Source organism: Gigantopelta aegis, chromosome 11 (assembly GCF_016097555.1).
Source record: "Gigantopelta aegis isolate Gae_Host chromosome 11, Gae_host_genome, whole genome shotgun sequence".
Lineage (NCBI taxonomy): Eukaryota > Metazoa > Mollusca > Gastropoda > Neomphalida > Peltospiridae > Gigantopelta > Gigantopelta aegis.
Window position 1 is genome coordinate 10,284,985 of NC_054709.1, and position 23,724 is coordinate 10,308,708.

The window sequence follows — 23,724 nt, forward strand, 5'->3', positions numbered from 1 at the left end:
AGCTCTCATCAGCCGAGAATATACACGGCAGCCGTGTATATAGCCACTTTCAATCGAAAACGTCCAATGTGAGTGGTTAATGTAAAATTATACTTTGTAGGTGAAATTCTGTTTAATAATAAAATAAATAAAATAATTAAGAGACAATTAGGATCAATTACGAGCATTCTAAAATAATATTTCTCTATCTTGTAAACAACTAGTATTTATTTATTTGTTAATCATTTGCCACACAGATTTATCATTATGATATTATTTGATTCCCAATTAACGGTTTACAGTTGTAAATTTTAGTTAATCTTATAAACAAAATGGCAGCCTCCTCTAATAGTAGTAATTTTGTGTTTTGCATTTAACCGTGTCCCGACCAGTAAGCAACATGGCTGAAGGCATTGAAGCGATGGGTGATGGACCCAAGCTGTCTGCACTGTTTGAAGAGATCTGGGATGTTTATCAGTTTATAGAAAACTGTCAAGAGCCTTTAGCTTCAGACGGTGTTCAGGTCTGCTTGATCATTGCCATTTTAGTGTTTATACAGAACCGTAAATCATGATTGTGTGTTTGTTTTATTAGTTCTATATGAAAGACTGACTATAGCCTTTTCAGGCCATGTTTTTTATGGTGGCATTGTTATAAAACTTCTTTCAGTAATATGTAATATAAATAAATAATTGAAGAACTTTCCTTTGCCTTGGCACTGTCAGTAACCCTAACCCTAGCTCTATTTATGACAAGTATTTATAATGTTCTTTATACATGACAGTACCAAAGGAAAGTCCTACCGCATCTTCTTACAATAACCATAAACCAAGTAAGCAAGTACATGACATTTCCGTTTACAGAACGCTGGAAAAATTTCAATGCAAAATTGGCTATTGAAATTTGTATGCAGCTAAATGTGTTTGAAAAAAAATATTGTAATAAAAAATTGTACCTTTTACGAAATATGGATTTCAAGTAAGTTATGGTAAGATAATATCATATGCTATATTTATTGTGTACAAAACCAAAACAAGGGTGCGAAAAGTGACTGTCGTCTACTTTAGATAATCATAAATTGACATAATGAGCTAATGCTGCGTTCAATTTATTCGAAGACGGTCAATTGGTGCAAAACTGGTGAGACTATTTTAATACATTTTTGTGCCATTTCATTTGGTAAACTGACATAATTCATAATTTAAAAAAAAAAAAAAATTGGAGGTGTAGCAGAATTATTATCACCAGTTTTATGATTATTTTTTTAAAGATACCTTGTTTTTCTATTAATGAAAAAAGCTAAATTTATAAGTGTCATTATAATGAGAAGACTATTTTAAGGGCCAGAACTTATTTTTATTTTACAAATGCATCCGAATGCAAACAAATTATAACTATGAGTTTACAACTTGGAAATACATGTGTATATATATTTGATTTTTTAAAATGATACAATTAACTTGGTAGACAAACTGTCAAAAGACATGTAGGTCTAAAATGTTCCTATCTTCTAGACAGAAAATTTTAAAAGACAAAAAAACTAAAAAACTTAAATGATTCAATCTAAATAATTTTGAATAAATTAAAGAAAACTATATTAATATTTGCATTTCTTTTGTCGTTTGGTATATTATTTATGTCATACTTACTCACTTAGTACATTTGAAGGAAAATGTTTTATTTAATGACGCATTCAACACATTTTATTTATAGTTATAATATGGTGTCAGGCATATGATTAAAGACCACACAGATATTGAGAGAGGAAACCTGCTGTCGCCACTTCATAGCCTACTCTTTTCGATTACCACTTGCACTGACCAGTGATCCATAACTGGTTCAACAAAGGCCATGGTTTGTGCTGTCCTGCCTGTGGGAAGCGCAAATAAAAGATCGCTTGCTGCCTAATCGGAAAGAGTAGCCCATGTAGGGTTGACAGCGGGTTTCCTCTCAAAATCTGTGTGGTCCTTAACCATATGTCTGATGCCATATATAACCGTAAATAAAATGTGTTGAGTGTGTCGTTAAATAAAACATTTCTTTCTTTCTTTCGATTAGCAGCAAAGGATCTTTTATATGCACCATCCCACTGACAGAATAGTACATACCACAGCCTTTGATATGCCAGTCATGCACTGGCTGTAACGAGAAATAGCCCAATGGGCCCGCCGACGGGAATCGATCCTAAATCGATCACGCATCAGATGAGTGCTGTACCACTCAACTATGTCCCATCCCTAGTATATCTGAAATAGCCGTAAGAAGTTCTTTACCCGATTAGTCTTGTATTTTTTTATTTTTTTATTTTTATTTTTTTCCAGGGAAGACTACGTATTGGAATTCAGAAGGTTGAACTTGCCATAAGAATGGTTAATGAACTGGAACTTTTTAGTAAGAATGAAGATTTGGAAGAAGTTGCCACCAATGAAATAAAGTAATTGCATTTTTAAAAATTTTGTAAATTAAAATTCAGGCTACTGAAAACTGCGTAGCTCAATTTTTATTTATGACAGTGAAAATTAGGACGTGCCATTCACACAGACCTGTCAACCTTTAGTCAAGAGAAAGCAGGAGGTGTGTGTTGAAAAAGCAGGAGATTTTGTCAAAAAGCAGGAGATTTTTTAAATTCACACAATTTAACCCAAAATCGCAAGATTTAAAAAAAAAACATTATTACAATAAGCTATATGAATACTATATAATGTCATATATACTTCTTAACCTTAGATCTTGGCATTAAAAAAAAAAAAAAAAAAAAATTAAAAACATTTTTTTTTTTTTTTTAAGTTTAAATATTATTATGATTTAATACATATTTAAAAATAAATAAATATTTTATCCAAAAATGTTAAGAACATGAACAAGAAATAATTTTTTTAATTAGTACATTTACGGTATTACACTTACAGCCTTACAGGTTGCGTAAATCTTATAAATTAATATTCAGTTTTTACTATAATGAGGAACGATGGCGTGGTACTTATTTAAAATCATTATAATGATGCAATAAACATTGTATTTTCATTAATCATAAGTAAAACCTCATTACGGACATCGTGTGAAATATACCGGAATTATACCCATTTCCGTGAGTAACTTTATGTAAATGTCAAACACAACATTTTTTAATTGTACAAAAATAATTTCTTGAAGAGTACCCTTATAACCAACATTTTACTGCACAAACATACAAAATTAACTGACACAAGTATGTTTATACAGCTAATTGGTCTTTTCGTTGTCTTGCTGTGACGTGTGATTTTAACAAGCATCGTGTGTATCGCTGTCGGTGTTATTAGAACTAAATTGGATAGTTTTTTTTAATTTATATATATATGTGCAACACTGAATGTCAATACACAGCCTGTTGAATTAGCGGCAACACACTTCGTAGCCATTACGATGATAACAAACATTATAATAACACGTCATTTTATAAACTCCATGTGCTTTTTTAACAATATAAATAGGCTATCCCACAATTCTCACTTCGGCAAAGGTTAAACAGTCGGGACAATTCGGCCTGTTACATTCTCAGAAACCGAAAGTAGTCGACATTTTCCGAATGAGAAAAAAAAGGTAAGAGTTACTTCCCTTATGTTATTTTGACAAAAGAGGATCGATTTTTTTTTATGCTTACAAAAATGTCATTTAACAGGAGAAACTGTCTCCCGCACAGGGGAAAGGAGATTTGATCAAATACCGGGAGACTCCCGCGGAATCCGGGAGGGTTGACAGGTCTGCATTCACATGGTCTTGATGGATTATGCCAAAAAAAAGATAAAAAAAGTTTACCCAGACAGTAAATAACTACTATTGCCATGCCAGACAGGGCTTCTAGATTATGATAGCACCACTCCCATGGCTAGTAATATTCAATGTTGGGCTAGTAAATACTATTGCCATGCCAGACAGGGGTTCTAGATTATGGTAGCCCCACTTCCATGTCTAGTGATATTCAGTGTTGGGCTAGTAAATAGCTACTATTGCCATGCCCGACAACGCTTTTAGATTAGGATAGCCCCACTCCCATACTAGTAATTAACCACTATTGCCATGCCCGATGACTAGTGAAAAACAGTTGTTAAATGCTACATTTAAGTCTATTTTGTAAATATGAATACCATCCCCACCCCACCCCCAATCTTAGTGTTTTTAATCTCTATCTTCCTCTTTAGGTAAGTTATCCAATTATTGCTATTAGTAAAGTTGTATTAAGTAAAGTAGGACTAGTGAATTTTTAATCGTGGCTAGTAAAAAAATTTAATCACTGATTCCATGGCTAGTGGATTTTGTAAAAATTCTCGAAACTCTGGTTATTAGGTAACATTTTGTTCAGTATCGAAGGAAGGAAATGTTTTTATTTAACAACGCACTCAACACATTTTATTTACGGTTATATTGTGTCGGACATATGGATATGGACCACACAGATATTGAATGAGGAAACCCGCTGTTGCCACTTCATGGGCCACTCTTTTCAATTAGCAGCAAGGGATCTTTTTATTATATGCACCATCCCACAGACAGGATAGCACATACCAGTCGTGGTGCACTGGCTGGACTGACGGGGCCGATTCCAAACCGACCTTGCATCTTTGCTTGATCACTGGGCTACATCTCACTTCCTATTCAATATTGTGTTGCGATTCGCTACGCAAGTTTCAGAGATTGCTACACAATTTTTAAGCATCAAGCAGTAGTTGCTAATAAATTTTCAATTGACTAGAAATATCGCTCATTGAGATATTGAAAACAAAATGTTTCCTGATTATTTTAAAATTATTTTTATCTGATTAATAGTTTGCTTTGCTGGATCGATATGTTACTTGATAAATTTTTCTTTTATTTTTAGATATATGATACTGCCAGCTCTACTGGGCTATCTGATCAATCAAAAAACACAAGAAGAACGAATTAACATTGTCCACAAAGTCAAGGTTTGATGATGTACTGGGCATGTTAGAGCTGGGCTGTATACCGTATATGCCGTTCGATATCATTATCATATCAATACTGATTTACCATACCGAGCAAAATACCATAATTTCGGTATTGACATTTTTTAATGTTTCCCACCATTTAGTAAAGCACTAACAATAAATCTGACGATCACAAAATGGCTGAAAAGAAGAGTGAATGGACATGGTTCTTCCTTAGAATCGACAGAAAAACATGTACATGCATTTTGTGTCTACGGAAAGTATATGACATTAGGGGTTGAGCCTTATTCAAGCTCGATATCCGTATCTGTATTGTGTCAAAACCGAATACCATTCTGATATCGAGGTAAATCACCCCAAAAAGACCAATACCGAACCTGAAATTTCAATACCACCCAGCTCTAAATAAATTGATTAATCAGTTAGCACACGGTAGTTAAAAAGTTTTGACGAAAGAAAAAACATGTTTTTGATGATTTTGTTTTCAATGTACATTGCCTAAAAAAAAAGAAAGAAAAAAAGTTTTGTATCTGTTTAGAGATGTTTAACGAATCAATCCATACTTGATTTTCAAAACATGTTTTTGACGATTTTGTTTTAAATGTACATTGCCTGAAGAAAAAAAACACCAAAAAACATTTTGTATCTGTTTAGCTAAACATGTTTTACACATCAATCCTTGTTTGATTTTAAAAATACGTTTAGGAGAAATAAATTTTTCACTGCCGTGTGCCTTAAGCTTTACAATGTTCACAACTTCTCAGATTTATATGATTATATAAACGAAATTGTTACAATCTCGCCTCACTATAATAAAACATCATGCACAAAGGGGAAGGAAGAAGGAAATGGTTTATTTATCGACGCACTCGAACACATTTTTATTTTACGGTTATATGGTTACGGACCACACAGATATTGAGAGGGGAAACCCGCTGTCGCCACTTCATGGGCTACTCTTTACGATTAGCAGCAAGGGATGTTTTATATGCACCATCCCATAGACAGGATAGCACATACCACAGCCTTTGATGTACCAGTCGTGGTGCTCTGGCTGGAGTGAGAAATAGCCCAATGGGCCCACTGACGGGGATCGATCCCAAACCGACCGCGCATCAAGCGAGTGCTTTACCACTGGGCTATGTCCCGCCCCCTTACTTAACGGGAAGGGCAAGATCTAGCTCAGTTGGTAGAGCGCTCGCTTGAAGTGCTTGGGTCATAGGATCGAATCCCCTCTGTGGATCCATTCTCTGACTGGGTTTTTCCAGTCCCAGCCAGTGCTCTGTAACTAGTATCCGTGGTATGTACTATTCTGTTTGCGGGAAAATGCATATAAATAATTCCATACAGCTAATGGAAAAAATATAGCACATTTCCTCTTAAGACCAGAATTACCAAATGTTTGACATCCAATAGCCGATAATGAATAAATCAATTTGCTCTAGTGGTGGCATTAAAATTTAAACAAGACTCACTTAACTGTTTTTAGTACCTCACATCCTCCATCTTAAAAGTGTACAGAATGATAATGAAAACATGCTCAATGGGGTGAAATGGTAAAAAGCGTAATAAAATTATATACTCAAAGTTGAAACTTTAAAACAACTTCTCTCTTTGTCCAAGCATCTGTTCGACATATAGTTTTTTTCCCCAGACTTTTGGTTTCTCAATGCCTCAAGATTTGAGCTGAAATTTTGGATATAGATTTATCATGTAGTTACACATCGGGTTTCACTTTCATAGAGATTTCCCCCTTTTCAATTTTTTTTATGGCCAAATCATTTCATTTCAACTTATTTTCATGCTTATATCCACTTAAGGCTGCAAACCCTGTACCTACCCAAAGTCTGTGGTATCTGCTATCCTGTCTATGGGATGGTGCATGTAAAAGATCCCTTGCTGCTAATAAAAAAGAGTAGCCCATTAAATGGCGACAGCAGGTTTCCTCTCAATATCTGTGTGGTCCTTAACCATATGTCTGATGCCATATAATCGTAAAATGTGTTGAGTGCGTCGTTAAATAAAACATTTCTTTCCTGTACCTACCAGCCTTATGTCCAATGGCTTAACCACGACACCACCGAGACCAAATCAAGTTTGACTTTCATGGGTTTTTATTCAAGGTTCATAACTCTGTTAAAAAAAGGAATTTATCCATGTTTAACAGAGTTATGGCCCTTGGGCTAGGGAGATTTCTGAAGCCCAGTATGGGATAGGGTCTCCACGAGTACTCGGGCACAGGTTAAGCCTAGCAAGACTCGAGTCTGTTCACAGGACTTGAGTACCTGTATAAGGTGGAATACAATGATCAACCATAATACAGTGGACAATGTAGGACAATAATTTCAGCAATAGATAATCAACGACATAAGTTACGCAATAATTATGTGATCATGCGCTAGTTTCTCTTTTCAAACTGGCTGTCCGTCCGTCTGTCACAACACTGCACATATCAACCGGTTTCTAAATGCAATACAATGGCATGATTTGACATCCATGTTCAGCATGGGAATTAAGTGGCATATTGCTATTTTACTTTATTCCTTAATCTCATTATCATCTAATGTAAGTGTCGAGTACTCGGGTCTGGGTCGAGTTTGACCCTTGAATACTCGAGTCCGATATTTTGGACTCGTTGAGGCCCCAGTGTGGGGGGACATGTATTTTATTTAGCAGTACTTTCAGAATGCTCGTTTCTGTTCTTGTTTGCTAATTTATTTCAATGACTTCCTGAAACTCATGATTGAAACTTTAAAACATCTTTAAGAATTAAAAAAACAAATTGTTTCTTTTTTTGTGTTTGCAGACTTTTTAAATGACTACCAGAAACTCAAAATTGAAACTTTAATAAAAAAAAGTTTTAAGTTTATTGTTTCTTTTTCTGTTTTCAGATTTTTTTCAACGACTACCTGAAGCTGATTAAGAGCTATAAAGTTGTAGATGTGAAGATTCCGGAAACGTCAGAATCAAACGGAGATGTAGCACCTCCTGGTCCATCATCCGGGTAAATTTATTGTACATAGCTTCATCCGGGTAATTCATTGTACATAGCTTCATCCGGGTAAATTTATTGTACATAGCTTCATCCGGGTAATTCATTGTACATAGCATCATCCGGGTACATTTATTGTACATAGCATCATCTGGGTAAATTTATTGTATATAGCTGCATCTGGGTAATTCATTGGACAAAGCTTCATCCGGGTAATTAATTGTACAAAGCTTCATTTGGGTAATTAATTGTACATAGCATCATCCGGGTAATTCATTGTACATAGCTTCATCCGGGTAATTCATTGTACATAGCATCATCAGGGTAATTCATTGTACATAGCTTCATCCGGGTAATTCATTGTACATAGCTTCATCCAGGTAATTCATTGTACATAGCTTCATCCGGGTAAATCATTGTACATAGCTTCATCCGGGTAAATCATTGTACATAGCTTCATCCTGAAACGTCGGAATCAGACAGAGATGTAGCACCTCCTGGTCCATCATCCAGGTAATTAATTGTACATAGCATCATCAGGGTACATTTATTGTACATAGCATCAACCGGGTACATTTATTGTACATAGCATCATCAGGGTAAATTTATTGTACATAGCATCATCAGGGTAAATTTATTGTATATTTTATTGTACATAGCATCATCAGGGCTGCCTCTCTGTCTGTCCGTCTGTCATTGTGCATAGCATCATCAGGCCTGTCTCTCTGTCCGTCCGTCTGTCAATGTGCATAGCATCATCGGGGCTGTCTCTCTGTCTGTCTGTCTGTCTGTCCGTCTGTCATTGTGCATAGCATCATCAGGGCTGTCTCTCTGTCTGTCCGTCCGTCTGTCATTGTGCATAGCATCATCAGGGCTGTCTCTCTGTCTGTCCGTCCGTCTGTCATTGTGCATAGCATCATCAGGGCTGTCTCTCTGTCTGTCTGTCTGTCATTGTGCATAGCATCATCAGGGCTGGCTGTCTCTCTGTCTGTCTGTCATTGTGCATAGCATCATCAGGGCTCATTGTACATAGCTTTATCAGGGCTGTCTGTCTGTCATTGTACATAGCTTCATCAGGGCTGTCTGTCTGTCTGTCATTGTACATTAGCTTCATCAGGGCTGTCTCTCTGTCTGTCCATCTGTCATTGTATGTAGCATCATCAGGGCTGTCTCTTTGTCTGTCCATCCGTCATTGTACATAGCATCATCAGGGCTGTCTCTCTGTCCGTCCGTCCATCATTGTGCATAGCATCATCAGGGCTGTCTGTCTGTCCGTCCGTCATTGTACATAGCATCACCAGGGCTGTCTCTCCATCCGTCCGTCCATCCGTCCGTCATTGTACATAGCATTACATGGGCTGTCTCTCTGTCTGTCCGACCATCCTTCATTGTATGTAACATCATCAGGGCTGTCTCTCTGTCTGTCCATCCGTCATTGTACGTAGCATCATCAGGGCTGTCTCTGTCTGTCCAACCATCCTTCATTGTATGTAACATCATCAGGGCTGTCTCTCTGTCTGTCCATCCATCCTTCATTGTATGTAACATCATCAGGGATGTCTCTCTATCTGTCCATCTGTCCGTCATTGTATGTAGCATCATCAGGGCTGTCTCTCTGTCTGTCCGTCCGTCATTGTACGTAGCATCATCAGGGCTGTCTCTCTGTCTGTCCGACCATCCTTCATTGTATGTAACATCATCAGGGCTGTCTCTCTGTCTGTCCATCTGTCCGTCATTGTATGTAGCATCATCAGGGCTGTCTCTCTGTCTGTCCGTCCGTCATTGTACGTAGCATCATCAGGGCTGTCTCTCTGTCTGTCCGACCATCCTTCATTGTATGTAACATCATCAGGGCTGTCTCTCTGTCTGTCCATCTGTCCGTCATTGTATGTAGCATCATCAGGGCTGTCTCTCTGTCTGTCCGTCCGTCATTGTACGTAGCATCATCAGGGCTGTCTCTGTCTGTCCAACCATCCTTCATTGTATGTAACATCATCAGGGCTGTCTCTCTGTCTGTCCATCCATCCTTCATTGTATGTAACATCATCAGGGATGTCTCTCTATCTGTCCATCTGTCCGTCATTGTATGTAGCATCATCAGGGCTGTCTCTCTGTCTGTCCGTCCGTCATTGTACGTAGCATCATCAGGGCTGTCTCTCTGTCTGTCCGACCATCCTTCATTGTATGTAACATCATCAGGGCTGTCTCTCTGTCCGTCATTGTATGTAGCATCATCAGGGCTGTCTCTCTGTCTGTCCGTCCGTCATTGTACGTAGCATCATCAGGGCTGTCTCTCTGTCTGTCCGACCATCCTTCATTGTATGTAACATCATCAGGGCTGTCTCTCTGTCTGTCCATCTGTCCGTCATTGTATGTAGCATCATCAGGGCTGTCTCTCTGTCTGTCCGTCCGTCATTGTACGTAGCATCATCAGGGCTGTCTCTCTGTCTGTCCGACCATCCTTCATTGTATGTAACATCATCAGGGCTGTCTCTCTGTCTGTCCATCTGTCCGTCATTGTATGTAGCATCATCAGGGCTGTCTCTCTGTCTGTCCGTCCGTCATTGTACGTAGCATCATCAGGGCTGTCTCTCTGTCTGTCCGACCATCCTTCATTGTATGTAACATCATCAGGGCTGTCTCTCTGTCTGTCCATCTGTCCGTCATTGTATGTAACATCATCAGGGCTGTCTCTCTGTCTGTCCGTCCGTCAATGTACGTAGCATCATCAGGGCTGTCTCTCTGTCTGTCCGACCATCCTTCATTGTATGTAACATCATCAGGGCTGTCTCTCTGTCTGTCCATCTGTCCGTCATTGTATGTAACATCATCAGGGCTGTCTCTCTGTCTGTCCATCCATCCTTCATTGTATGTAACATCATCAGGGCTGTCTCTCTGTCTGTCCATCTGTCCGTCATTGTATGTAGCATCATCAGGGCTGTCTCTCTGTCTGTCCGTCCGTCATTGTACGTAGCATCATCAGGGCTGTCTCTCTGTCTGTCCGACCATCCTTCATTGTATGTAACATCATCAGGGCTGTCTCTCTGTCTGTCCATCCATCCTTCATTGTATGTAACATCATCAGGGCTGTCTCTCTGTCTGTCCATCTGTCCGTCATTGTATGTAGCATCATCAGGGCTGTCTCTCTGTCTGTCCGTCCGTCATTGTACGTAGCATCATCAGGGCTGTCTCTCTGTCTGTCTGACCATCCTTCATTGTATGTAACATCATCAGGGCTGTCTCTCTGTCTGTCCATCTGTCCGTCATTGTATGTAGCATCATCAGGGCTGTCTCTCTGTCTGTCCGTCCGTCATTGTACGTAGCATCATCAGGGCTGTCTCTCTGTCTGTCCGACCATCCTTCATTGTATGTAACATCATCAGGGCTGTCTCTCTGTCTGTCTGTCCGTCATTGTATGTAACATCATCAGGGCTGTCTCTCTGTCCGACCATCCTTCATTGTATGTAACATCATCAGGGCTGTCTCTCTGTCTGTCTGTCCGTCATTGTATGTAACATCATCAGGGCTGTCTCTCTGTCCGACCATCCTTCATTGTATGTAACATCATCAGGGCTGTCTCTCTGTCTGTCCGACCATCCTTCATTGTATGTAACATCATCAGGGCTGTCTCTCTGTCTGTCCGTCTGTCCGTCATTGTATGTAACATCATCAGGGCTGTCTCTCTGTCTGTCCGTCCGTCATTGTACATAGCATCATCAGGGCTGTCTCTCTGTCTGTCCATCCGTCATTGTACGTAACATCATCAGGTCCAACTGGAGGAGACAATAGGTTTCATCTCCATCCTTCTGTCCGTCCGTCATTGTACGTAGCATCATCAGGTCCAACTGGAGGAGACAATAGGTTTCATCTCCATCCTTCTGTCCGTCCGTCCGTCATTGTACGTAACATCATCAGGTCCAACTGGAGGAGACAATAGGTTTCATCTCCATCCTTCTGTCCATCCGTCATTGTATGTAGCATCATCAGGGCTGTCTGTCCGTCCGTCATTGTACGTAACATCATCAGGGCTGTCTCTCTGTCTGTCCGACCATCCTTCATTGTATGTAACATCATCAGGGCTGTCTCTCTGTCTGTCCGTCATTGTATGTAGCATCATCAGGGCTGTCTCTCTGTCTGTCCATCTGTCCGTCATTGTATGTAGCATCATCAGGGCTGTCTCTCTGTCTGTCCGTCTGTCCGTCATTGTATGTAGCATCATCAGGGCTGTCTCTCTGTCTGTCCGTCTGTCCGTCATTGTATGTAACATCATCAGGGCTGTCTCTCTGTCTGTCCGTCTGTCCGTCATTGTATGTAGCATCATCAGGGCTGTCTCTCTGTCTGTCCGTCCGTCCGTCATTGTATGTAACATCATCAGGGCTGTCTCTCTGTCTGTCCATCCGTCCGTCATTGTATGTAACATCATCAGGGCTGTCTCTCTGTCTGTCCATCCGTCCGTCATTGTATGTAACATCATCAGGGCTGTCTCTCTGTCTGTCCATCCGTCCGTCATTGTATGTAACATCATCAGGGCTGTCTCTCTGTCTGTCCATCCGTCCGTCATTGTATGTAACATCATCAGGGCTGTCTCTCTGTCTGTCCATCTGTCCGTCATTGTATGTAGCATCATCAGGGCTGTCTCTCTGTCTGTCCGTCCGTCATTGTACGTAGCATCATCAGGGCTGTCTCTCTGTCTGTCCGACCATCCTTCATTGTATGTAACATCATCAGGGCTGTCTCTCTGTCTGTCTGTCCGTCATTGTATGTAACATCATCAGGGCTGTCTCTCTGTCTGTCCGACCATCCTTCATTGTATGTAACATCATCAGGGCTGTCTCTCTGTCTGTCCGACCATCCTTCATTGTATGTAACATCATCAGGGCTGTCTCTCTGTCTGTCTGTCCGTCTGTCCGTCATTGTATGTAACATCATCAGGGCTGTCTCTCTGTATGTCCGTCTGTCCGTCATTGTACGTAGCATCATCAGGGCTGTCTCTCTGTCTGTCCGTCCGTCATTGTACGTAACATCATCAGGTCCAACTGGAGGAGACAATAGGTTTCATCTCCATCCTTCTGTCTGTCCGTCCGTCATTGTACGTAACATCATCAGGTCCAACTGGAGGAGACAATAGGTTTCATCTCCATCCTTCTGTCTGTCCGTCATTGTATGTAACATCATCAGGGCTGTCTCTCTGTCTGTCCGTCCGTCATTGTACGTAACATCATCAGGGCTGTCTGTCCGTCCGTCATTGTACGTAGCATCATCAGGTCCAACTGGAGGAGACAATAGGTTTCATCTCCATCCTTCTGTCTGTCCGTCCGTCATTGTACGTAACATCATCAGGGCTGTCTGTCCGTCCGTCATTGTACGTAGCATCATCAGGGCTGTCTCTCTGTCTGTCCGTCCGTCATTGTACGTAACATCATCAGGTCCAACTGGAGGAGACAATAGGTTTCATCTCCATCCTTCTGTCTGTCCGTCCGTCATTGTACGTAATATCATCAGGTCCAACTGGAGGAGACAATAGGTTTCATCTCCATCCTTCTGTCTGTCCGTCCGTCATTGTATGTAACATCATCAGGTCCAACTGGAGGAGACAATAGGTTTCATCTCCATCCTTCTGTCCGTCCGTCATTGTATGTAGCATCATCAGGGCTGTCTGTCCGTCCGTCATTGTACGTAGCATCATCAGGGCTGTCTCTCTGTCTGTCCGTCCGTCATTGTACGTAACATCATCAGGTCCAACTGGAGGAGACAATAGGTTTCATCTCCATCCTTCTGTCCGTCCGTCATTGTATGTAGCATCATCAGGGCTGTCTGTCCGTCCGTCATTATACGTAGCATCATCAGGGCTGTCTGTCCGTCCGTCATTGTACGTAACATCATCAGGGCTGTCTCTCTGTCTGTCCGACCATCCTTCATTGTATGTAACATCATCAGGGCTGTCTCTCTGTCTGTCCATCTGTCCGTCATTGTATGTAACATCATCAGGGCTGTCTCTCTGTCTATCCGTCTGTCCGTCATTGTACGTAGCATCATCAGGGCTGTCTCTCTGTCTGTCCGTCCGTCATTGTACTTAACATTATCAGGTCCAACTGGAGGAGACAATAGGTTTCATCTCCATCCTTCTGTCTGTCCGTCCGTCATTGTAAGTAACATCATCAGGTCCAACTGGAGGAGACAATAGGTTTCATCTCCATCCTTCTGTCCGTCCGTCATTGTATGTAGCATCATCAGGGCTGTCTGTCCGTCCGTCATTGTACGTAGCATCATCAGGGCTGGCTCTCTGTCTGTCCGTCCGTCATTGTACGTAACATCATCAGGTCCAACTGGAGGAGACAATAGGTTTCATCTCCATCCTTCTGTCCGTCCGTCATTGTATGTAGCATCATCAAGGCTGTCTGTCCGTCCGTCCGTCATTGTACGTAGCATCATCAGGGCTGTCTCTCTGTCTGTCCGTCCGTCATTGTACGTAACATCATCAGGTCCAACTGGAGGAGACAATAGGTTTCATCTCCATCCTTCTGTCTGTCCGTCCGTCATTGTACGTAACATCATCAGGTCCAACTGGAGGAGACAATAGGTTTCATCTCCATCCTTCTGTCCGTCCGTCATTGTATGTAGCATCATCAGGGCTGTCTGTCCGTCCGTCATTGTACGTAGCATCATCAGGGCTGTCTCTCTGTCTGTCCGTCCGTCATTGTACGTAACATCATCAGGTCCAACTGGAGGAGACAATAGGTTTCATCTCCATCCTTCTGTCTGTCCGTCCGTCATTGTACGTAACATCATCAGGTCCAACTGGAGGAGACAATAGGTTTCATCTCCATCCTTCTGTCCGTTCGTCATTGTATGTAGCATCATCAGGGCTGTCTGTCCGTCCGTCATTGTACGTAGCATCATCAGGGCTGTCTCTCTGTCTGTCCGTCCGTCATTGTACGTAACATCATCAGGTCCAACTGGAGGAGACAATAGGTTTCATCTCCATCCTTCTGTCTGTCCGTCCGTCATTGTACGTAACATCATCAGGTCCAACTGGAGGAGACAATAGGTTTCATCTCCATCCTTCTGTCTGTCCGTCCGTCATTGTACGTAACATCATCAGGTCCAACTGGAGGAGACAATAGGTTTCATCTCCATCCTTCTGTCTGTCCGTCCGTCATTGTATGTAACATCATCAGGGCTGTCTCTCTGTCTGTCCGTCCGTCATTGTACGTAACATCATCAGGGCTGTCTGTCCGTCCGTCATTGTACGTAGCATCATCAGGTCCAACTGGAGGAGACAATAGGTTTCATCTCCATCCTTCTGTCTGTCCGTCCGTCATTGTACGTAACATCATCAGGGCTGTCTGTCCGTCCGTCATTGTACGTAGCATCATCAGGGCTGTCTCTCTGTCTGTCCGTCCGTCATTGTACGTAACATCATCAGGTCCAACTGGAGGAGACAATAGGTTTCATCTCCATCCTTCTGTCTGTCCGTCCATCCATATAGTTTTCAGGACATTTTTTCCAAAAAGCCTCAAGATATTGATCTGAAATTTGATGTATAGCTTTATAAAAGATCAAGTTTGACTTTCATGGTGATTTACTCATTTTTGACAGTTATGGCCATTGACATTTGTTTTCTGAACATTTGTTTTCCCGGAATGCCTCATTGAGTCAAAACATTGAATATAGCTTTATCATATGATTTTGACTTATTCTTTGCATACATTCTGAAGTAGGGGGTGGGGTGGGGGTTATTTTAGACCATTGTGCAAACCAAACCCTAGGGATAATCTCAGTAACCATCCACCAATGTTAATATTTTCAGATTCGTTTTCGTATCCCACTTTTATCTCTGAGCATTGCTTTCCTTTGTTTTAAGTGGGCGGAATGTAGCCCAGTGGTACAGCGCGTGGTCGGTTTGGGATCGATCCCTGTCATTGGACCCATTGTGCTATTTCTCGTTCCAGCCAGTGCACGATGACTGGTATATCAAAGGCCATGGTATGTATTACCCTGTCTGTGGGATGGTGCATATAAAAGAACCCTTGTTGCTAATCGAAAAGAATGGCCCATGAAGTGTTGACAGCGGGTTTCCTCTTGCAATATCTGTGTTGTCCTTAACCATATATCCGATGCCATATAACCGTAAATAAAAATGTGTTTAGTGCATTGTTAAATAAAACATTTCTTTCTTTTGTTTTAAGTGCGATGAATCTAATCAAAATGGCTGGCAATCGGCAGGCGAAGATTAAGGAGTTCATGGAGCGGAAAGAGATGGAGAGAAGGCTGAATGAACTGCGGGAGCATGTGGAGCAAGAGCATATGGACGAAGACCTCAAGGTACGCTTCAAGGGGCCATCCATAAAGTATGTACACCATGAGGAGGGGGTTCAGGGATTGCATGCTAAGAGAGTATGGGGGGGGGTGGAGGGGTGTTTTGTTTAACAACACAACTAGAGCATATGGACAAAGACCTCAAGGTTTGTTTCATGTGTTAAATGTAATTTTACACTTCAGATTAACAAGATAGTTTTCATAATGAAGGTTTTAATAACAAAATATCTTAAAATGTTGTCTGATGTCCAACGATGTCATATTCCCCTATGTCAAACGCAATGACATCATAGCATATGAAAGATAGAAATTTTTCATTCATAGCTTTTTTTATTGGATATCTTTGTCCTATATACCTAAGGATGAGCTATATACATACGGATGAGATTTTTTGTTTTCTTTCTTCACAGAGAGACTATTATACGACACTGCTGAAGAAGTGGGTGATCATCGCACGCGAGGAGCTTGATGCCGTTTCATGTAAGTCATATTATAATAGTTTTTTCAACCCTGGGATCGATCCCCGGCAGTGGGCCCATTGGGCTATTTCTCGCTCCAGCCAGTGCACCACGACTGGTATGTTAAGGGCCGTGGTATGTGTTATCCTGTCCGTGGGATGGTGCATATAAAAGATCCCTTGCTACTAATCGAAAAGAGTAGCCCATGAAGTGGCGACAGTGGGTTTCCTCTCTCAATATCTTTGTGGTCCTTAACCATATGTCTGACACCATATATCTGTAAATAAAATGTGTTGAGTGCGTTGTTAAATAAAACATTTCTTTCTTTTTTTCTCTCAATATCTGTCAGGTCAGATCAGGTCAGAGCGTTTACGGTGCACATTCAGAGCAAGCTGTTGTAGCGCACACCTGTCCTGGGCGCAGGTGTCGGCATCAGCCGGTTCCTCCGTCCAGGACAGGAAAGGGTGGGGAGGGTGAAGGGGGACCGCCTGCACTGTCAGGTGCAAGGGAGCACCTGCGGTCCGATAGTGATCGGTAACAGGCGGAGGGGTGGTTTGGTGCTATGGAATTTTGAGTCCCTAAGGACGAGTCCAAAGAGAAATGGTGCGCATTTATGAGAAGGAAATTAGGCACATTTTTGAATGGTCTGCCGTCCTTAACCATATGTCCAACGCCATATAACTGTAAATAAAATGTGTTGAGTGTGTCATTAAATAAAACATTTCCTTCCTTCCTCTTTTCAATCAGAGAGACTATAGGTTTCGTCTTTGTTCTTCTGTGTAGCTCACTTGATGCACAGTCGGTCTAGGATCGATCCCTGTCGGTGGGCTCACTGGGCTATTTCTTGTTCCAGCCAGTGCCCAATGACTCGTATACCAAAGGCCATGGTATGTGCTATCCTGTCTGTGGATGGTGCATATAAAAGATCCCATGTTACTAATGGAAAAATTTAGCAGTTTTCCTCTCAAAGGCTATATGTCAGAATTACCATGTTTGACATCCAATACATTTAATACATCAGTGTGCTCTAGTGGTGTCGTTAAACAAAACAAACTAATTGTCCTGTCTGTCTGTCTGTCTGTCTGTCCCACATCTTGTCCCACTGACCTTTTTCCACAATGCCCCAAGGCATTGAGCTGAAATTTTGTATATAGCTTTATCATGTATTGTTACAGATCAAGTTTGACGTTTGTGACGATGTACCTTATTTGACAGAGTTATGGTCCTTGAACTTAAACAAAAATTAGTTTTCCAGACTCTTTTCTGCAATGCCTCAAGATATTGAGTTTATAGCTTTTGACTTTCATGGCAATTTTCCAATGCCATATAACCATAAATAAAATGTGTTGAGTGTGTCGTTAAATAAAACATTTCCATTCCTTTCATGGCAATTTACTAATTTTTTGCAGAGTTATGGCCCTTGAACATAAGAGATACAAACGTGTTGAGCCTGGTGGGGTATGTGCTATCCTGTCTCCGGGAATGTGCATATAAAAGATCCCCTGCTGTTGATAAAAAAATGTAGCAGGTTTCCTCAGTCGGTGGAATGCTCGATTGAGGTGCTTGGGTTTATGGACAACCAATGCCTCATGACTGACATATCAAAGGCTGTGGTATGTGCTGTTCTGACTGGGGGAAAGTGGATATAAATGATCCCTAGTTGGTTGGGAAAATGTAATGTTTCTACTTAAGACTAAATTACTAAGTGTTTGACATCCAATAGGCAATGATTATTGAATGTGATCTGGTGACGTCATGAAACAAAAAACCAAACATTCATTTATTCATTCATTCATTTATTTTTTCTTTCATTCGTTCATTCATTCATTTTTTCATTCATTCATTCATTCTTTTATTTTTTCATTTGTTCATTCATTCATTCACATGTAACACCTAGTAGTTATTGGTTTTAGTTTGTCCTAATTTGTGTCACACCTGAGGATTATTATCTTTTTAGATGAAATTCCAATTTTAGAACATCGAGAGAAGTTAAAGCAAGAGAACAAAGATGCGACTCCCACAGCATCCGACCAAGAAGTGAAAACTAAAAAACAGGTTTGTGTTGTCCCTATAAATACTTCTAAACAGAATTCGACATTTAAAAGTGTGAAAATCCTAAAAACTACTCTGAAAACATCTTAGAAGCAGTATAAAGATTAAAGTAGAATCAGGATTAAAATATTTTTGCGGGTAACTTGGACCCCATCCACCTCCAAAATGCAAACTTTCAGTGCACATGCTACACATTGTGGATTGACCTATAACAAATGTAAAATTCCATCAGTTTTTACTTAATATTTACACAAAGGGATGGGGCAGTTGTTTTTCCAGAAATAGGTGGGGTTTTGTAAATGCCTTTTTTTAATTTAGAAGAGCTCTCTTTGTTTGGCTCGTAGGCATAGGAAGATGGGGCCAGGGTAGGGTTTGGGACAGTGACTCCTAAACTCTACACAGTATTCATTGCATCGCCCTCACACTAGCCATGTAAAAAATGAATTATTATTACTATACTTTTTTATATTTAACTGCCCCTCACCCTGTCCCGTTGCTGACATCTTCTAGTGCCTATGAAGCTGAAAACCATTACTGTATTCTGATTTCTTTTACTGGACACCTTTGTATTTTAAACTAGGTATCCCCCTGAAATTGGGGCGGCACGTAGCCCAGTGGTAAAGCCTTCGCTTGATGTGTGGTCGGTCTGGGATCGATCCCCGTCAGTGGACCCATTGGGCTATTTCTCGTTCCAGCCAGTGCTCCACAACTGGTGTAACAAAGGCTGTGGTATGTACTATCCTGCCTATGGGATGGTGCATATAAAAGATCCCTTGCTGCTAATAAAAAAAAGTAGCCCGTGAAGTGGCGACAGTGGGTTTCCTCCGTTAATATCTGTGTGGTCCTTAACCATATGTCCGATGCCATATAACTGTAAATAAAATGTGTTGAGTGCGTCATTAAATAAACCACTTCCTTCCCCCTGAAATTAAAATGTTTGTTATTTTTCCAGGGTTTCCGTCCATTTATCCTGACAAAGAGTATGCTACAGAAGGAAGTGTTTGGCCTTGGCTACCCAAGCCTTCCGACATACACGTTGGATGAGTTCTTCGATCAGAAGGTCAAGGACGGCACATTCAAAGTATCCAAGTCTGATCAGGGGCCGTAAGTGATGGACTTTTTCTGGTTTAAGGTTTTCTTTAAGTTTTCGTTCTATCGGATCAGGGGCCATAAGTGATGAACTTTTTTCTGGTTTAAGGTTTACTTTAAGTTTTAGTTTTCAGATCAGGGGCTATAAGTGATCATCTTTATCTGTTTTACGGTTTACTTTTAACTGGTCAAGGGAGACCAGGTCAGGGTACATAAGATTTTTTTTTCTGTTTCAAATAACTAAACTTCTGGTTACTTAAGATTTATAGGATATTAAACAAGCTTTCATTTCGTATCATGTTTATATCCCGAGTGAAATAATAGCGAGTTTAATATCCTGTTTATTATCCATAATCTATTTTAATTCGTAACACCGAACTCTTTTGACTGACATTCCGGTAAAGTTGTAGTGTGCCAATCGTATAACATCGTTGCAGGTTTTACGTCCCACTTGATGTTCTAGTCGGACATAACACTTTGATATGAACCAAGATAATTTTTAACCATGTGGATACAGGCCCGTACGCAGGGGGTGGGTGAGGGGTGCGTACGCACCCTCCATAGTCTACCGAAGTCCATCTGTGGATGTATAAAAAAAGTTAAAATAGTCTGACGATGTGACAAATTTACTTCCCAGAATGCAGAAAAATGCATCTCCTGCATTCTAGATTCAAAACATTTGGGGGGGGGGGGGCATGCCCCTGGAACCCCCTAGCAACTCCGGCCCTTTGGGCCGTCGATTACGCTCCCCCGATATAAATTTCTGCGTACGGGCCTGGGATAATACTATACTTTAAAATATTGTTTCCCACAGAATGAGTCTACAGGAGCGAACCAGCAATCCAGAACAAGCTGCCAAAGAGGATGAAGAATATGATGCAGAAAAGGAGAGAAAGATTGAAGAAGATGACGAGGATGAATTAAAGAAAGCAAGAGAAATGGATGAATATAAAGATGGTTTGATTGATTTTTTATTTAGTAGTAATAAATACCAGGGCCATTTCTTGGATTTTGAGAAGCGGGGTTGTCTTGTACAAATCAACATACCTCATTTAATTGTGTTTGGGTGGGTGGGTGTACGTGTGTGTGTAGGTATGTGTGTGAGTCTGGTTGGGTGTATGTGTGTGTCTGTGTGTTTCCAGTGGGGGAAAAAATTTAATCATTTTTGTATTTGGAAGCTAAAGGGAGGGTGTGGGGTTAAACTCCCAAACCCCACTTGGAAAGATACCTGATGAACTTTCCAATAGTAACAGACCTCTGAAAATTGCAGGCACAATAGTTTCACTTACACATTGCTTATACAAGTGTTAACTTGGAGTAACCAATTTTTTTATTCGAACATTAAATTTTGGACATCATTTACTTGATTGTGATGGGTTATACAGAAAAGGAAATGGGTTACCTGGATTTGTTTTTGCTTAACCCATAAATGGGTTACGTAAATTTTTAGTTTTCAGAAGCCAATAATAAGCTCTTTTGAAAAAAGGACTGTTTAATGACTGTATTACATAAAGCATTATCCATAGACATAGACAGCAGAGTCAAGGAGGAGGGCATTTTAGTCCCTTACCGGTCTGTCTGTCTGTCCGTCCGACCAGATTATAGTTGTTCAGACTGTTTTTCATATATCATATACAGTTACAGATCAAGTTTTACTTTCATGGGAATGTACCCATTTCTGATCACTGATCAGTGCAAGTGGTTTACACCTACCCATTGAGCCTTGCGGAGCACTCACTCAGGGTTTGGAGTCGGTATCTGGATTAAAAATCCCATGCCTCGACTGGGATCCGAACCCAGTACCTACCAGCCTGTAGACCGATGGCCTGCCACGACGCCACCGAGGCCGGTCCACTTGTAATGAATCCTCTATATATAAGGAGTATCTGTTATTTCTTTTACATTCATCAGGTATAAACAAAAAAAGTCATCTGGAAACTGTGAAACAGTGAAACCGTTCTCATATAAATTTGCATATGATTTTTTTTATTCATGCCCAGATGAACTAAAAGAAGTAACACACAATACTTAAATTTGAATCATACTTGCTATTAATAACACTGAAAGTTCATATTTTATTTTTCATTAATTTTTTATTCTAAAACAACTCTCAGTGAGACAAAGTATCAGTATAAAGTGACGTCATCAGATATAACTTTCCCTGACAACTTATTTTTACGTTCATCGAGAAAGGAACAAGCTCGCATTGCTGCAGCTGGATCAATGGGATGACGTTAAATTATAGTGAATGTTTTTAAACAACAGAATTTTAATTATTATATATAAAACCCCAAATACCAGTACATGTAGTTTAAAATGTGCAGTCGTTACCACATTTTCTTTTCCTCCTCCTCTCCACACTGTAAAGCGCTCGTTTGATGTGTGGTCGATCTTAGATCGATCCCCGTCTGTGGGCCCACTGAGCTATTTCTCACTCCAGCCAGTGCATCACAACTGGTATATCAAAGGCTGTGGTATGTGCCATCCTGTCTATTGGATAGTGCATATAAAAGATCCCTTGCTACTAATTGAAAGATGTAGCGTTTTTCCTTTCTAAGACTATTGTCAAAATTACCAAATGTTTGACATCCAATAGCTGATGTTGTTAAACTAAAACATTTTTTTAACTTTCCTCCTCTCCACATTTCTTGCATTGTTTTCTGAAATTCCATTCTTCTTCTTTTCAGACCATCGGCGTGGTTGGGGAAACAGAATGAACAGGCTTTGAGAAGAACTACATCGAGAAATATCATTCTATTGAGGGCTCCGGCTGTTGTTCATAACTGTTGCCATTTGCTGACCAACTAGCGAACATGGCTATTATCTAGTCGATGTGGCAAGAAAAAATTTCAAATTGGATATTAAATGACCTTTGGGTTAGAACCCTGTGAACATTAACATTGATATTATGATGATGGCTTCAAGTTGGGTGTAAAGCATCATTATGTTATAGGGTCTTATTTTATCAGTCCGTTACTGGTTGGAAAATTACCCGTCCAACCTGAGGGGACTTCAGGTTTCATCTCTATCCGTCTGTCTGTCCATTCATCTGTCTGTCTGTCCATTCATCTGTCTGTCTGTCCATCCATCCATCTGTCTGTCTTTCCGTCTCTGTCCCACATAAGATTTCCATATGTTTATGTTCACACTGAAATTTTGTGTGTAGCTTTATGAAGTAAAGTTATGAATCAAGTTTGACTTTCATGGGGATTTGAAATTTTTTGACAGAGTTATGGGCCTTGAACTGAGGAGATGTGAACATTTGTTGGAACATGTATGAACTGTTTTTGATTAGCAGTACGCTCTGAATGCTTGTTTTAAAATTTGACCTTTGTGTACCGACCAAGGTGTGAATGAGCTAAACCATTTCAGCAGTTCAGAAAAGGACAACATTAAAATGAAATGATTTTCAAATATGCATTTCACTTCCCAAAACAGGGTTTCTGCCAGAAGGTAAAACGGGTATGGCACAATACCCAGATTTTTTTGCATATTTAATTTTCTTAACCCTAACCCTAACCCATTTTCTTTCAGGGGTGGGGGGGGGGGGGGGGGGGGGGGGGGAGGGGAGGCCCTCCATTATCCCTACACATATTATAAATATTCAATTTCATAGCGCCATACCCAAAAATGTATTTCTTGCAGAAACACAGCAGAATGTGTCATGTGTTTTCATCATCATTGAAATCATCAGCTGTCTTGATCAACACATGTCTGTTCAATATTTCATCATACATCTTACCCATGTCAATTACACTCAAAAAACATTTATATAATTCAACCCTTGCAATTAAGAAAATGTCCATAGCAAATAAACCAACGAAAAAAAAAGAAAGAATTTAGTCTTAAGGCACAAAAGTGTTGCGAAACATTAAAAACTCTGTGGCAATCT

At 40.5% G+C, this 23,724-nt stretch overlaps 1 protein-coding gene across 1 annotated transcript; it reads left to right on the forward strand.

Moving 5' to 3' along the window:
* The first annotated feature begins 318 nt into the window (after positions 1 to 318).
* On the forward strand, positions 319 to 23,024 carry LOC121385348 (immunoglobulin-binding protein 1-like). The gene is made up of 10 exons (XM_041515991.1): positions 319 to 502; positions 2,301 to 2,413; positions 4,835 to 4,919; positions 7,814 to 7,926; positions 16,104 to 16,239; positions 16,644 to 16,713; positions 18,649 to 18,746; positions 19,696 to 19,847; positions 20,647 to 20,789; positions 22,520 to 23,024. Exons 1-10 carry the CDS (start codon positions 380 to 382, stop codon positions 22,558 to 22,560), a joined length of 1,074 nt encoding a protein of 357 aa, XP_041371925.1. The 5' UTR covers positions 319 to 379; the 3' UTR covers positions 22,561 to 23,024.
* Positions 23,025 to 23,724: the final 700 nt, after the last annotated feature.

Bases quoted from the DNA above. Each gene is read 5' to 3' on its own strand.
- LOC121385348 (XM_041515991.1), top strand. From the start codon at position 380: ATGGCTGAAGGCATTGAAGCGATGGGTGATGGACCCAAGCTGTCTGCA. The intron at 16,714-18,648 runs GTAAGTCATATT...TTATCTTTTTAG, and splicing joins GGAGCTTGATGCCGTTTCAT to ATGAAATTCCAATTTTAGAA. The intron at 19,848-20,646 runs GTAAGTGATGGA...TGTTTCCCACAG, and splicing joins TCCAAGTCTGATCAGGGGCC to AATGAGTCTACAGGAGCGAA.